General features: G+C 42.7%; 1 protein-coding gene across 1 annotated transcript in view; it reads right to left on the bottom strand.

Annotated features, from left to right (window-relative positions):
- Positions 1-432: 432 nt before the first annotated feature.
- LOC124180146 (1-phosphatidylinositol 4,5-bisphosphate phosphodiesterase epsilon-1-like) overlaps positions 433-15,859 on the bottom strand; it is a 28,328-nt gene continuing 12,901 nt past the window's right edge. Inside the window, exons 6-13 of the mRNA XM_046565261.1 lie at positions 15,515-15,800; positions 11,617-11,825; positions 9,573-9,871; positions 8,033-8,259; positions 6,818-7,045; positions 5,112-5,336; positions 4,255-4,561; positions 433-4,124 (exon numbers count right to left, since the gene is read on the bottom strand). Of these exons, the coding sequence (XP_046421217.1) occupies positions 1,945-4,124; positions 4,255-4,561; positions 5,112-5,336; positions 6,818-7,045; positions 8,033-8,259; positions 9,573-9,871; positions 11,617-11,825; positions 15,515-15,800 (3,961 nt within the window). The 3' untranslated portion in view covers positions 433-1,944. The remainder of the gene's footprint in view (positions 4,125-4,254; positions 4,562-5,111; positions 5,337-6,817; positions 7,046-8,032; positions 8,260-9,572; positions 9,872-11,616; positions 11,826-15,514; positions 15,801-15,859) is intronic.

Below are 15,859 nucleotides of genomic sequence, written 5' to 3'. Positions count from 1 at the left end.
GATATGCACGTACGGAGACGGATGCCTCGAATTAAAACTTAATACTGCTTGTGGTTTTTCATTTTCTCTCAAGAAGTTTGGTTATTCTTATGACAATGGTCCCAAATGTTAAAAGTAGTCGTTATTTTTATTTTCCTTTCTTCTCTCTTTTTCTTTTTTTTCTTTTTTTTTTTTTTGTCATTTTGCTTTTTTTTTTCTTAACGTATCAATTATGGCGAAAGCTAAGATTTTCAATTTCTATAATGCAAGGAAACAATACAACATCTGTTATGTATATAAAGCTGAATGGTGTATGAATATTTATATAAGTATGTATATGTATAATGTATATGTTTATATGCAGGTATATATATCCGTATTTACAAACGCAAATATTATGCAGCGGAAACCCTCGCGTCTGATCAATGTCACGTTATGTTTTAACAGTCCGTAATTTAGTAGGGAATATAATGAGTTTTTGGGCTTAGCAGAGTTCAATTGTATCACGCGGTTAATTTTTTTTTTTTTTGTTTTTTGTTTTTGTCAGAAACATATCTGAACTAAAAAGAGACAACCAATGTATTCACTTTATCTGCGCTATTATGTAACCATATAATCATGAACTATCGGCAAATGTAATGAAAGATTAATTATTTAGGTACTTATTCTTACACGTATTGTTAAGTGTACAATTTTCAATTCGGTACGTCTGGATATCCGTTGAATTATTTTAACTCCTTTTCCCTTTTTCAATCTCTTTTCTTAAGTTTGGATTATCAGACGCCCGGTCCTAATTATTAATTTAAGTGAATTATTAACGGATTCTATATATGTATGCGATGGAAAATGCCGCATATTTTAAATAATTGTTTTTTCTATTCAAACATTTCAGTATCAGGGTATTCGCTCTCTCACTCTCGAACTCAGATGTTTGTAAATTACTTCAAGCGTCGTGATTATTCAATAGCACATTAAATTATCAAAATTTTTGATGCTCTGTTCATTTACGTTGTAACCATCATAGAAAAAACATTTCACAGTTATTAGACGGTGAATATTCGTTCAAAAATGGGATACGTTAATTTTTAAGAAATTGAAAATGCATTTGCACACTTTTATTGCATATTAATTAACACTTAGACTTTGAGTTTGGTCCAAAGTGGCAAACGAAACATTGTTTCTGTGTTCTCTGGAGATTTTACGGTACCCTGAAGACGGTGGAAAACTTTATAGTACAAGTAAGAAAAATTCTCAAGTGATCTAACAATAGACTCTTATGTCTAACAGTAGTTCGTTTTACCGCAATTCATAAATCACGATATTTGACTGATATTTTTTTAACTACCTTATTCGTTACGTATATAAATGAGAAACCAAAGCGTCTTTTCTGGGGGTTGATGGGAAAGATGAGGTTTGCGAAATCTCTGCTTAATTGCTTTTTCTTTTTTACTCCCTAATTTTTTTTTGTTTTATTTTTTTCACTCTATCTTCCACTTTCCCGAGTCCGTCACCAGCGGTAAAGGAAAAGGGATACGTTATATTTATTGCTTGTATCTTGGACTTTCTTTTTTTTTTTTTTTTGCTCGAAATATGCACATCTATTTAAGCCACTGTCGCAGTATTGTATTTAATATGTCGTGATTACATATATATATATATATATTTTTTTTTTTTGTTTTTTAAAACACATATGGTATGTACAGAAAAATGTCTGGTCGGTTGTACACGCGTTGTTTTTTTCTTATTCTCTGTTTCCCTTTAGCTCGGAATTAGGTTCGTACAAACGCAATGTGTACAGACTGTGTAAAGATGACTCGAAGAAAGAAGAAGAACAAGAAGACGACGACGAGGCACTTTTGCCGATTCGTCGTTGTGTATAATATTATATTATGCGTATATAAATTTTGTTTCCAATTTTCATTATAACGACATATCGAGGAATACGTTCCTCGTGTAACTTGTTAGCTAGGATTTCCAAACGCGAAACTTCCTCAGCGAGACCTTCTTCAGATGCAACGCGGCGTTGAGTATGTCGGATTCGCGTGATTCCTCGCCGTCGGAGTGAACCTCCCTTCTGCGGCCCGACAGCAGAAGCCGATGCCGAAGACCCCTCGATGTCGGATCGGACAGGGCCTCTGCGACGGGGACCTTCTCCTTTCCGGATCCCGGAAGAGACACCGACCTACCGACCGAAAACCCCTTGCTCAACCTGTCGAGGGTCGCCGGAAGCAGGTGCCGTCTCGGCAGAACCTGTTCTCGTTCCCGAAGAATGAACCTACCCAGGGTCTTCCAAAGAGCCTGGGTGCTGTAGACGTTCTCATCGTCGCGGAGGACCCGCTGCTGCCGATTTCCGCTCCCCACCGCGCCAACCCCGCCCCACTCTAGCTCCTCGACGAGGGCGAACTTGATCGGGTCCTCCATCCGCCTCGCCTTGACCAAGGCCTGGGCCAGGACGTCCTGGGCCGAGCTGCTAACCGGGACCCGAAGTATGGCGTAGGGAATCTCCGGGGATACGTTGTAGATGCAGACGAGGAAGGTGTCCGCCTCGTCCCAGATGTGGGTGCTCTTCTCCCTCGGCGAAGTGTCGTTCAGCCTCGAGTGCGCCGCCGTGCTTCTTATCGAGGCCAGCCACGCCCGGCTGCTCGGATCGTCACCGACGCGTTTCAGGAGGAACCTACCCTGGCCCTTCCAGAGGCCCTGGGCCTGCAGCGGGTGCTCCGAGGGGTCGAGGACCCTCTGCGTCGGCAGCTCCTCCCTCTCCCGCTTCTCCCAACCCCTGGATACCTCCTCGACCAGAATGTACTCGTCGACGTGCTCGGCTGATATGCCGGCCCTCTGCAGGGCCTGCAGCATCACTTCCTGAGTCGTGCTCTCCTGCGTCACCTTAAGAATGGTGTAAGGCTCTTCGGGTATGACATGGTACACCATGAGGAAGAACATCCGTCGCTTCAGGGTGACCCCGCCCAATACGGGGTCCACGCTGACCAGCTTCTCCGTCTCTTTGCCAGAGGTTGACGGGCCCCTCTTCGGCTCCTTGTGCTCGCGGCAGCAGGTGTCGTCGTAGTCCAGGCTCTCCTCCTCCAGCCGGGAGTATATGAAGAGGGTCGAGAGGGCGAGGGGCTTGTTCTTGCAGGATCGGAGTCTGACGTGCCTGTAGCCCGGCCTGAGGCACTTGAGAGGTAGGACCCGCTGAGCAATGAGATGGTGCGAGCTCGCGTCGACGATGCTGAACCTGAGGAAGGCGAGGTCCTTGAACATGACTTGGTAGCAGAACTTCTCGTTCCATATCGGGTTCAGGGCGTTGTTCTGTATCGCCTTTGTCTTGTGCTTGGCGCAGTCTATCGGTATACCGACGAGTTCTATCTCCACGAAGGTGCTGGAAAGGAGATTAGTCGGCGAGACGTACTGTCCGGACACTATCGAGAGGGTCAAGTGCGCCGAGTGAAGACCGTCGAACTCCTTGTCCCAGGGGTTGAATCGCCTGTACATCATGTGCCCCTTGTCCCACATGACCGACGGCTTCCTGACGTACCCGCACTGCCCGTTCTGCTCGAACATCGTGGCGTTGAGGTGAAGCGCGGCGTCGTCCGTCTGGTAGTTCAGCGCCACCATCTGGATACCGAACGCCCAGAATATCACCGGATTGAAGTTCGACGAGTCGATCCTCATGCCCGCCGGGTAGGTTCGAATCAGCTGGGTCTCGGCGTGCGCCACAACGCCCAGAGGCTGTTTCCGGCATATCTTCTTCGCCGCGCTCTCGTTGAGCGACGAACACTGAAAGCAGGCCGGAACGCCGCGGGTCGACCGGAACAGCGTTTCGATGTTGTTCCCGCCGCTGGCCAGCGAGGCCGAGGTCGACAGGGACTGCGGGGATCCGGAAGAAGCCGGGGTCCCGCTGGTCCCGATTCCCGCTATGCTGTGACGCTGGATCGGGCCCGTTTGACCTGGGTGACGCACTCGCACCGGCACTCCTGGTCCCGGGTTCGTGTTAAGGCCCCGGAATTTGATCGCCTGGAGGTACACCACCAGGTCCGAGAGTTCTTTTGCTATCTGACTGCTCTGCTTCTGCGATTTGTCATCCACCGCCGTGTCCGACTTGAGACGAACGTGATCTGACTTCTGACTGCCTCCTGAGATCGAATTGTCTGAAACACGGATACGGGCGTTCAGCCTTTTGGAAGACCGTAATTGTGTGTTGGGAAAGTAAAGCAGAATGAGAATGATGTCGAGCAGAGCATGGATCTACGCTTAAGTGATGAGACTCGGATTCCTTACCGTCGACGTTGTCGTCGTCGTCCTCGTCGTCCTCGTCGTCCTCGTCTTCGCTGTAGTAATCGGCTTCGGGATGAGTGACGTTGTTGTCGGTTCGCATCTGCTTCATGGACGAGGCTCTGTCGGACATGAGCATTTTACCGCGATGGCCGAGAGGCACGTGAGGCAGAGGCCCGCCTGGATCGACGACAAGCTTTTTGTTCTTTATTAGAATCCTGTAGCGAAGCTGGGAGGGCGACGGCAGCTGAGGATCCTCACCGAAATCCGAATCGTACAGAAATTTCGTCACGAGTTTGTCCCCGAATACCGACTATACGTGTGGGAATAAATTAGAATGAGATATTATAACATCGAGGACACGTGTGGCGTACGTGGGTGTGAAAATTCTGAAGGAAATCGGATCCACTTCCTGCGAGCGGAAGATCGTCCTTGGAAGAAAAAATAAGGAAGGGGAAAGAGTTCATTTTCGTGTTCGGTTCAGGGTGCAAGTGTAATAACGTACCTGAACGCAAGATCGATAAACGGGGTAAAAGTCTTGTGTCAAGACTGTCTACCGATATAATACAGTACCTTTTTAGATGAGAAGTTATTGAAAATATTATGGCTAACCGCGGGTAGCCGATGACGGGGAAATTCAGATTGTTGGAAAACTTTCAGAGGAAGTGTTTTGCGCGTAGAGGTGTAACGTGTTTTATACATATTGTATACCTATGTGTATACAAAATACACCGAGGTATATGCTCACGGCAAATTTATAAAGGTGGATGAATCGGGAAAGTTAAGCTTTCGGGATGAAAAAAGTGGCAAAAGGCAGGAGGGACAGGGGTGGCGGATTTATGGGAAGGTTTACGAAATCCTACCTGGAAGATTTGAGCCATCCGAGCCTGTTGACTCTGGGAACAATGATTCTCCAAGGAGAGAATGACCGGGTAAGGAGAGCTGACGAAGGCACTTCTGTCGATCGCTTCAACGACCAGCCGAAAAGGGATTTTCGTGGTGAATGTGTGCCCGTGGTAAATTAACGGGGAACCGTCGTCTCCGTCCCAGCAGTCCAGCTCGACGCAACGACATCCGGTCAGCAGGACCTGAACGTCGGTAAGTAATATTAGTGCCCTGTTTAAGTAGCCCGAGATATTGCTCTGCACTCGTAAAGATTCGCACGGTCGTTGTCTTAGGGACGACTCTGGTAACGTGCCGCCGCTCAACGATATCACCAACGAAATTAGCTCCACTCGCAGAATTTCTATTACCTACTTGCGAATAACCGTCACGTCAGCAGTAGTTCAAGTTTTAATCCGTCCCGTGCTGAATTATATTACTTGACGGTGAAATTCTTTGTCTATACGCACGTCACTTCCTTGTAATACGGGTGCGTGTTTTTTTCGTCTTCCGTTTTGCAGAAATTCAGTTTGGTCCTCGATAATTTGATATTACTTATTTAAGTTATTTTCTTTTATTTGTTACAATTACCGATGGCTTTGAAAATTTGAGAGACATACGGTATTGTTCGATCCTACCGTTCCAGAACGCTCGTCGTCGGACGGCAGGACGCACTGTTTCATCACTCGAAAATTTATAACCACGGTACGCTCTAAAAAATTAATGATAAGTGTATTCCACGGAGGTGTCGTAATATCGCCCGAAATAAAATGTGACATTTTCTTTTTACGCGTACACATATATTCAAATTACAATACGTAAATTTTTGTACGAGGGACTGGAATTAACGGTGCTCGTTATACGTATCAGCTATACGAGTAATGACGGAAAAATATTTTCTTTACAGCAAGTGAACGAGAATTTCGCGGAGTTTTTTTTTTACTGAAATGTTTTAAGGTTTTTGCGGAGGAAGAAGAGAGAATGCTCATTCGTTTTCGGGATCGTAGAGTTATAATCGCAAAACGTTACGCTCAAGCAGCATATACAAGCTCTGTGCTTGTAAAAACATTTTCTAAAATAAATAGTCTCGGTAAGTTGTAAAAACGTGAAAAATAAGGTATCCAAACATGTGGCAGCGTGGCCAATTTGACCGACGGAACAAGGTCGCTGTTTAGAGAGATGGCAAAAAGATATGGATCATCGACGTGGGATCCGCGAATTAGTGATGAGAACGAGTGTGAATGAAACGAAAGTGATGTTGAGATGGAGAGAGATAATGAATACCGATAATTGAGATTTTTATTGGTTTCGATGAGGCGATACAAACGGTATCGCAAGAGAACGTTACAGAGAGAGAGAACACATAGATTATACACATACATGATTTCGAGACAGTAGACAATACATGAGATACAGCTGATAGGTTTTGAGTCGCGACACGGGCAAGCGGCGAGATTTGACGCAGAGACGGCAAGTAAACATTGCACGCGAGTGTGCGTACATGTGCGAGGACGATTTTGAGTGTCGCGAGACACACATTTAACTATTCGATACTTTGCCGAAACAGTCACCGAATGGCGAAAGTCGAGTTATCCCGCGAGTGGATAGCAAGGTTAGAATTGTGTTCTTGTACGCAGTGCACGATTTTCAACGAGGCGGTAAATACGTTTTATCAAATTCTTCTCACCTGTGAGTAAAGCTGCACGGACGATTCGCCTTTGAGTTGGTGACCCGTCAGGTAGGTGTTGTGCGAACTTGCGATGTAGTACTGGGACAAGGGCTGCTGCATTTCGGTTTCAACTGGAGCCGCGTACTCGTTTGCGAAGGCGTAGTTGTCCTTGTCCATCATGTACCGAGCAAATCCCTCAAAGGATAAACACATTTGGGTCCGTAGCGCGGGGTCTGGTTCGTGTCTCTGATTCACAAAGAGCAGAACGGCGAGAGCGACAATTAGAATTATTTTGCATAACAGTTTCGCGCCGCGTCAACCGCCGGGAAAATTACTTCGCAATTAACCAAACCGTGGACGTAGAAATGAAAACCCGGCTAATTGTCTGACACGGTTGTTTAAACCCGCGGTTGTACCGTTGTGTCTATGAGCATTGTTGGAAAACTCTATATCGTTCCCAACTCAAAAACTGAGGTACGTTTCTTTTTAATTATTGAAATTATACTTCTTTAGGCGCGTTATGAAAAACTGATGAAAGTGAAATTTCAGGATGCGCGCGCATCACTGTAACACAAAATTAACAGGATGAAGTTGCCCACTCAACCGAATTCATTAAGTCTCGAAAAAAAGCTAATGTTGGTACGCTTGGCGCCTCTCATCACTGTTTTCATAATTATTTATAATATTTATCCACATGGTTTTAGTTTTTACAGTCACAACACGTGTTTTATTTTCATACAAGTGCGAATTATATATGTGGCAATAAAATATATTCAGTAGTGATTTAAATTGAATATTTGGATTAATATTATTTACTATTTGTGAATATTAGTGAAAAAATTGTGCTAAAATACTTTTTCAAGTGCTCCAATATAATTGAGGTTAGTTATCCGTATGTATTATTTATTGATATAAATTATCATATCTAAATAATATCATTATTTAATATAATTAATACTAAATATTATTAAATTATCAATGTTGAATATTTATTATTTAATGATGCCAGAGAACTATAACTTCTCACGCGCGTACATAAGTACACGCACCCATTTTTTTTATTCTTATTTTTATCCGCGCAATGTCTGGTTGAATCTCGAGGATAAAAAGGACTGGTCTGACGGTAAAAAGAAAGGGGAATCGGTGGATGAAAGACTGGGAGTTCCTCTTACATATCGTAACGGGGTTTTGAAATATTTAAGAACGCAATTGCGCGGACGTCTCGATTCTTACCTTGACAAGCGCTTTGATTTCGTCGTCGGTGAGCTTCTCCTGTTGGCGTGATTCGAGAAACTTTGTAAAGGTGGTGAGTGTGATGACTTGCGACTTCGACGTATCAACTCCGGAACAATTGTTGACGATACTGGTAGCCGCGATTGCGTCGAATATTTGCTTGTTTTGTAAATTGCTGCTGGTCTTGTACTCGTGGCAATCGATTGAGTTATTTCGCGTTAGCAGGCCTGAGAAACGACAAGTAAAATTACAGAAGGTCACGGCAGGGGATTGATCCAACGGTCCAATGCATAATACATCACACAATTCCGTTTGTAAACAGAGCTCGCCCTGCGATGCGCCATCTTGCACAGATCTATACGTGTTATTTCTCTGTATAATTAATTACGTTTCGCCCGCCGAACCGCAAAGTACATCAGACACATTTCTCGTAATTGTAAGTGTTACTCCCGCGTGTTCGCTACATAGGTGAAATACACGTTCGAGTTACATGGAGCCGTCCAGTTGGTAGCCTAGTTCCTCTGGGATCGTGATCCTTACCGGTAATTGGAAGCAATCGAATAACATCGTACAGGTTCGTATGGCGTGCACAGTGATGAAGTTACACGACGTGCGTTATTAGCGTGAAGAAATTCAGCCACGAATTAGTTGCGTGAGTATGTATTAATTCATTTTCTTCTTCTTTTCTCTTTATGTTGTTCCCGGTATTCTTTTTTCTTTCTTACTGTAATATGTTCTTCTTCTTGTATCGCGATCGAAGAGGGAAAATTGCTGGAGAAAAAATTACCTACGTTTCTTTTTCATTAGCCATTCGTATTCTTTGCCGCGCCTATACATTCATCTTCCGCATATCAACCGATGCGAACCGAGTTTCTAGTTGTTGTTGTTTTTATTATTATTGTTATTATTTCACCCCGCTCGTGACATTTCGTTTGGTTAAGTTTATAATGCTGTGGGAGGGAGACGAGGAACCTGACCTACGTAAAGAAATAATTCACTGTTTTTATTATTTCAAGTATTTTTTTTTTCCATTCTTTACTTCTTCATACGCATCCATTTTTTTTTTTTTCATTTTTGCTCTTTCTTCTTATTGCCCGCGTTCCTGTTACTTACGACCGAGGTTATTAATAATTCGAGAAAATGTTATGACATTCAAGTCGCGTATACTCCCCCGTTTCTCTTTTCGCCGCCGTATCGCGGTCGTATTTTTTTATTCTTCTAATTTTCTTCTCCCGTTTATTTAAATTCTTTGTATCATTATATAAGCTGCGGAAAAAGTGATCTGTACCATCCAAACAGGTCCAATATAAATGAGAGAGGGGGGAAGTTGGGAATATTAAAGAAAAAAAAGAAAAGAAAGACAGTAATAAAAAACCAAGCGAGCATGGAGAGGAGATGAAAGAAGTTCTCCTTCATTCGTTCAGCGTGTTTAAAAAGCGAATGAAATTTTCAACCTCATTTACACATCTTGTACATCGTTTCATCGTCCGCTTAAATAAATAATCAAAAGGATAGTTAGCACCTCGGTATTTAAACTTACCGATACGCTGCGGAGTCGAATCGCTTGCCTGCCTCAAAACCGACGGACGAGCGTTAAAGTCGCGAAGAGATCCGTCGCTCTGACTCCGACGAGTGATTGCCAGCTGTCCAAAGAGATCCCGGAGGTCCTTTCGGGCCCGAAGACTGAACGATCGAAACAACGCTACGAATTCAACGAAGTTCAGCTGCGTTTCGTACATTATCGCATTCGCCCTCGCTTTCACGTGGCACGGCGCCTGGGATGCTTCGCTCAGTCCGCTCGATCCGTTCCTGTCTTTGTCTCTGGCAACACACAAAAGACTGCCTCCGCGTTATTCACTGGGACCCTTTATTAAGCGCAGGTTTCTGGGCTTTTTCCATTTTTCTTTTTCCATAAAAAAAGAGAAGGAAAATTTTTTACCTCTAAACGGCGGCACAGCTCGGTAGCTTTTCTGAACTACCAAGGATCAGCTCGGTTAAGTGGCTCGAGAGTCTGATCAGAATTACTGAGAGATTCGACCGGGTTTCTGGGAGTTTTATTTTCCTTTCGTTTCTTTTCTTTTTCTTTTCCATTTTTTTTTTTTTTTTTTTTTCTTTTTGCTTCTTCCTTTTTTCCTACCCCACGTATTCCCGCAATTAAATCGCGAGCGTGAAGAAGCGGGCTTTTAAATCTCGTCACGTTGAGGGGGTGTCGGAGCTTATTCGGGGCGGTTGACGGGGTCGAGGGTTCGTTAATCCGGTGATTATAAAATGGCGCGTTATATTCTAATCAATTGCCTCTGCATTCGTCAATGCGGTTGAAAATTTTGAAGAAAATCAGTTCGGTATGACGTGCACGTAATCGATTACCTCCGTAGAACTCGTTTCGAAAGCTTCGGTTGTTATGCGACAGGTTTACCTTGGAATTATGAACGGAATCGAGGGGACGTAAAAACCTCAACCGGAAATTATTGGTTCGATTAAAATGCGGCATGTATATTTGTACGAAGCACTTCCGAAGTTCGTGCTTTCTCATCCAGCCCTCAACTGCGGGGCGTGTCTAACTCTTTTCTTATACACCAGCCTCCGGGATGTTCCTTTAACGGTCGTTTACATCCTTGAACGAAAAAAGTATCGTTCGTATACGTAAAAAGTTTACACGCCGTATAAAGAAATAACGATTCAATCTCTTGCGAACACTGTCTGAATTTTTTCAGTATTGGAAATCGCTCGTCTCGTAGAGTTGAGAAGAGAACTAATAATATTGGTTGAACGAAAAAAAAAAAAAAAAAAAAAAGATTACAGTCGCGCATTGCGATCGTATCTTCGCAGCAATAAAAAGTTTGCCAATTACAAATTTGCACGGTCGGTTCGTTGTCTGAAATTCTGTCCTGCTGGCAGCTTATTAAGGTACAAAAAAAAGGGCAATTACGGAACAGCATCGAATACTTGATTGAAAGATTTTATTCAATCGGAACAATGTTTGAACTCATCACTAATTCACCGACGTTGTTTACCGTTCCATAAATTGATGTAGACATCTAACAAATCTGTGTTTACTCAGTTTCGAACCTGAGCCTTAATCTAGCCGTATCAAAATACGTTTTGTAGTTTACCCTTCACGATAAATTTACAGGAGCTTATAGGAGGTGAGCTATCGAATGTGTCATTGATCACCCCGGGATTGCGTGCAGAGCACGACGATCCCGGAATACAGATCAGTCTACTTGCGGGACAGATTATAGGAATGGAGAGAAAGGTAGTAGGAATTGAATTCAGCAGAGAGAAAAATATCTCCTTTCCAAATATCGGTATAATTTGTGGACAAGGCTCGTGCTCGGGACGGCGTGTCGTCAATTATCCTTCCACTAAGTTACGGCTTTTACGAATGGCGCCAGCATTTCGAAATCTGGACCAAAAACGGCAGCAGGTCGAGTTTGGGAAGTGCTGGAGGTGGGGGGAGGGCTAACGAAATTAAGGCAGCGTTGGCAGTTCCCCACAGATATAGGGGAAGTAAATTTAATTTCGAGTAGCTGTTGCGTTATGCGCTTGGCGCGGCGTGGCGCGAAACGGCCGATGAAACGTACCTTTGCAGGCTGGAATACGGAAGGTTGGAGGTGACGATCCTCTCCGCGGATCCCGGGGGACTACGCGGCGGCATTCTCTCCCTGCTTGACCGTGGGGATGCCGGGATTATCCTTGTCAGGGATTCCCTGCTGCCGGCGATGTGTCGCAACGGCGCCGTGGTTAAACCTCCGTCCGACGACGAGGAATCGTACTGCTTGAAGCTCAGCTCCTGCGTTTCAAGACCAAATTAAACGCCGTCCGTGAACCAGGTCCAAGTATACCGATGGAAAAAATCTGAGCGCCTATACGCCGGAAATTCGTGAAATATCAGTGAAGAGTTACCGAATAGTCGGTGATTTTTTTCCACTGGTAGATATTGGTTTTCACTGGGAATTTGGGAATTTTCACTCATTCAAATTTGGAGTTCCACCGCAGTGTTTCAGAGTTTCTAAGAAAAACATCGCAGGTCGTTGCTTCAAAAATCATCTTAGCCATAATATACACTGAGAAGATTTTCATTGCCATAACGGTTTAAATATTGTTTGAATTATAAGAAAACGAGTGACAAATCACTATTTAACGTAATTGTAGTTGCCACTGCCATATTTTTTTGGTTATTACAACATTAAATCTGTAGTTTTTTTTTTTTTTGTTACACATAATCACATTCTTTCAATGTTAAAAAAGGTCGTAACTTCAATTCGTTGCTGCAACAATATGAAATTGTCGCAATAAATACGGTAAGAGTGACCATAATCAAAAAGAATAGTGTAACGTGCCAGATTTTCGTGGAACAGCTTATAAAAAAATCATTATTATTTTGTACCTAGAGCTGTATTAATGAACTCTTCCAGTAAAAAATAATGACAGTTAGAAATTTCTCTCATTATAGAAATGTTCAAATTAGGTATAAAAGCTGGAATTTTCGAGACGGATAATCTAGCGACTAAGAGAACGAAATCATTTCGTAGAATAACGTATTTTTTTCCGCGTCGCGTCATCTCAACAAAACTTTCACGCAAGTGCCATCAGTTTCAATTATATGACTCCAGGGTGTGCTGCAAAAGCTTCTACACTCCAAACAACGCACTTCTTCTTGCTTCGAATGCGAAATGAAGAACGCTCGAGATAAGGAGAAAACCTGGTGATAGGTCGACTCTAACATTCACTTCTAAATAATTTGCAAGACACAATTGAAGTTATTCGAACCGTGTAACAAGTAACGTACGAACCAGACGATATGCGATGCGTACATCGTACACTATGGTGCTTATAACATGAATGATGAATTTGGCAAGGGAATAGCGTGTCCGTAACGAATTTTTAACGCTTATCCCTGGCGAAGCAGGCAGTGGGTGGGTACTTTTTAATTAATTTAGGCACTCGGAACGGAAATTTGAAGCTCGTTGGGCTGTAGAGGCATGAACCACTAGGTAGTTGAATAAATGATAAATCTGCAAGTAGCAGAGGGAATGGCCGACCTGTACGTACTGCAGCTAGTGAAACAAATCGTGTGTACGTATATAAACTATATCTATTCTGTAAATATATATATATATATATATATATATATACAATATACACGTATGCAGGTAAATAAGATGTGGCAAGGCAATCGGGTGAAGTGAAAAATAATGTCCAACGAAGGAAAGGAAAATAGAGCGACGAGAAAAGGAATGAAAGAATAAAAGAAAAAGAAATAAGAAGCACGAACAACCATTGGGAGTATGCCGTGGGCTTCTATCGCTTGAAGCCGGATAGAAAAAACAATCGTGCAAAACAGTGGAAAGGCGTAGATGGAAGCCCGAGTATCGTATCGAGTATCCTCTTTAAGTTTTATCGGACCGCCTCGGGGAAACTGCGAAATAGCAATAATCCGTAGAGAATGCAGCATCCGAGGCAATCGCGAAAACTCACGCAATAGAGGAAAAAGTAGTATATCGAAAATCTACCGCCGACGGACGCGCGCACGCAAACAAATACACGTTACGCGATCGCATGGTACAAAGCTATTTTTACGTTCTATGGTCAATGATCGATGGAAGTAGATCCGAGGCCCGAAATTCAATTACCGATATGTGTACGCGCTAAATCGAAATCGAAGAAATAATTCTATTAGCAGTAAAAGACGAGACTCGCTGGATCCGTTCGTATTTTTCAATTCTCTGCTATTCTAATTTTTTCCATTCTGTCGTCGTTCGCGAATAACGCAGGCCGACGTATGAAAAAATTTTGAATATTGTTTTCATTCCAATGGCTATTATTTTTTATTTCACGTGTCCTGAATCTAGAAGTGTCTGCGTTTACTTTCCATCACATCTGGTTTCTTTTTTACAAAACTAAAAAAACGTTTATTGTACATTTTTCAAGATAAATTCAATTTATTTAGTTCAAAATATCTTTATTCAAATATTTACAACGAAAGTATCAATCGCAATTGTTACATTACGAGTTTACGTTACGTTTATCTATAAATTTACGCCTGGGCGTGATTTTTTTATTGATTTTATTTCAATGTTACGTTTCAACGACCAATAGTAATCAGCCATCACATTTATATTTCATCGACTTTGGTATCTTGTTTCTATAGTTCTGATGTTTTTTGACTCGTGGAAAGAGTGCCACAACTTATTGGCTTGAATTAGAATTGAAAATAATTATTTTTATGAAAAAACTATAAATTACCGCTATATTCATTTTATTGAAAAGCTGATGCGATACGACAGAACGAGTAGTGAATTCGTAATCAGTGTCACCGAATTAGAAAAAAAACTTGACGCCATTTCACAAAATAAAAATCGTTTCAGCCTACGTAATTTTCGAAGACGAAAAACCTCAAACGAATTTCATGCTCTTAGTAATTATTGATTGTAATCATTAGAAATTCAGCATTCGTCGACGACTATTGTTCAAATACCTCCACAGTTCGTGTGTTTTGTCACAATCCTACGAGCTAACCTGCTAATATTAATTTTCTCATTTAATTAATCAGCGCTCGATTCCCGGGTTCGCTGTGGCTGAAAACTACCCTTTTACATCGACTGGAATGGTAACCACAGCCTTTCTTGTTAACTCAGCTTACGAAAGTGTACAAGATACCCCAACTTCATTTTCAATTTAAATTCAGAGAGGTTGTTCATCGTGAAAAGCTTCAGACGATACTCCTATATGTTAGTGTTTATTTTTCAATTTTTCATGCGTTAATTCACTTTATCTTCCAATTTATCAGCCGATATGTACTTCGTTGAATTTGATTGGTACTGGTTCAAAAGGTGAATCAAGTGGGTGCTTTCAATTTTCGGTATTTCCGCACCACAGGTGCAAAAATATTCTAACCATAACGATGCTTCACAGTGTCATTGTGTCACGTTCAATCAAAATCGATGCGTCATTACCCGTCGCGTTATTGACTCACGGGCAATTATTCCTGTCTCAAAGACTAAATTCATCCTCGTTATAAAATTTTCAAACTCTGATTGCCGAGTAACTCTTACGTAACAAATTTCGATACATAACGAAGACTAATATGGGAAACTCGGTGAAAATGCATACGATGTTGATAAAATTGCTAGACGGTTACGTCTAGTCGATATTACCTGTAACAGTCTTCGGGAAACTGGTGAAAATTAAAACGTGTAGGTACGGAACACATCACAGTGGCCTCGATGAAAATTCAATCGACCAACCTGCGGCCACGTTATTATTCACCAGGTACTTGTACGGCTAGTTATACGTATATGCCATATAACTATGCCCAACATAGTTATACGTCGTATACAACATCACGTGAGAGTTATTTTTATAACGGGTCCGAAACGGCCAGAAGCGCGGTGAGATAATTTATGAACGACAATTTGGAAACAGACAAATCGGAGGAATTTCACTTCCTCTCGCGAACGTGAAAATCTGAGTTCGTACCTTAGTCAGCGCGTGGATGTTTCCGATGGATTTCGTCTTCTTTCCCTTCACGTTTCGGCGGCGCATCGTGGCACTTCCGGTCGGTGAGAGCGTGCCGATGCTGTCCGTCAAGGCCCAATCACGTCCGCCGAAAACGCGAATCGCGTCAGCAGTGACCGGCATTATTCCCGGCTCCTCGAAATACAGCTGAAGGAATTTCTCCTTCAGCCATCGTGATCTTCGATCGGTGAGTTGTTGCTGACGTTTCAAGCCCCGAAGTATCCAGCACAATCCCATGTACCAAATTCTGTTCGGCAAACGAGGGAACACGAGTGAACGATATGATTATCAACGATCCGGCTGCAG

The sequence above is a fragment of the Neodiprion fabricii genome, chromosome 4, assembly GCF_021155785.1.
Source record: "Neodiprion fabricii isolate iyNeoFabr1 chromosome 4, iyNeoFabr1.1, whole genome shotgun sequence".
In the NCBI taxonomy this organism is placed as follows: domain Eukaryota; kingdom Metazoa; phylum Arthropoda; class Insecta; order Hymenoptera; family Diprionidae; genus Neodiprion; species Neodiprion fabricii.
Note: the sequence above shows the minus strand (reverse complement) of the source record. Positions and strands in the feature narration are given on the sequence as shown.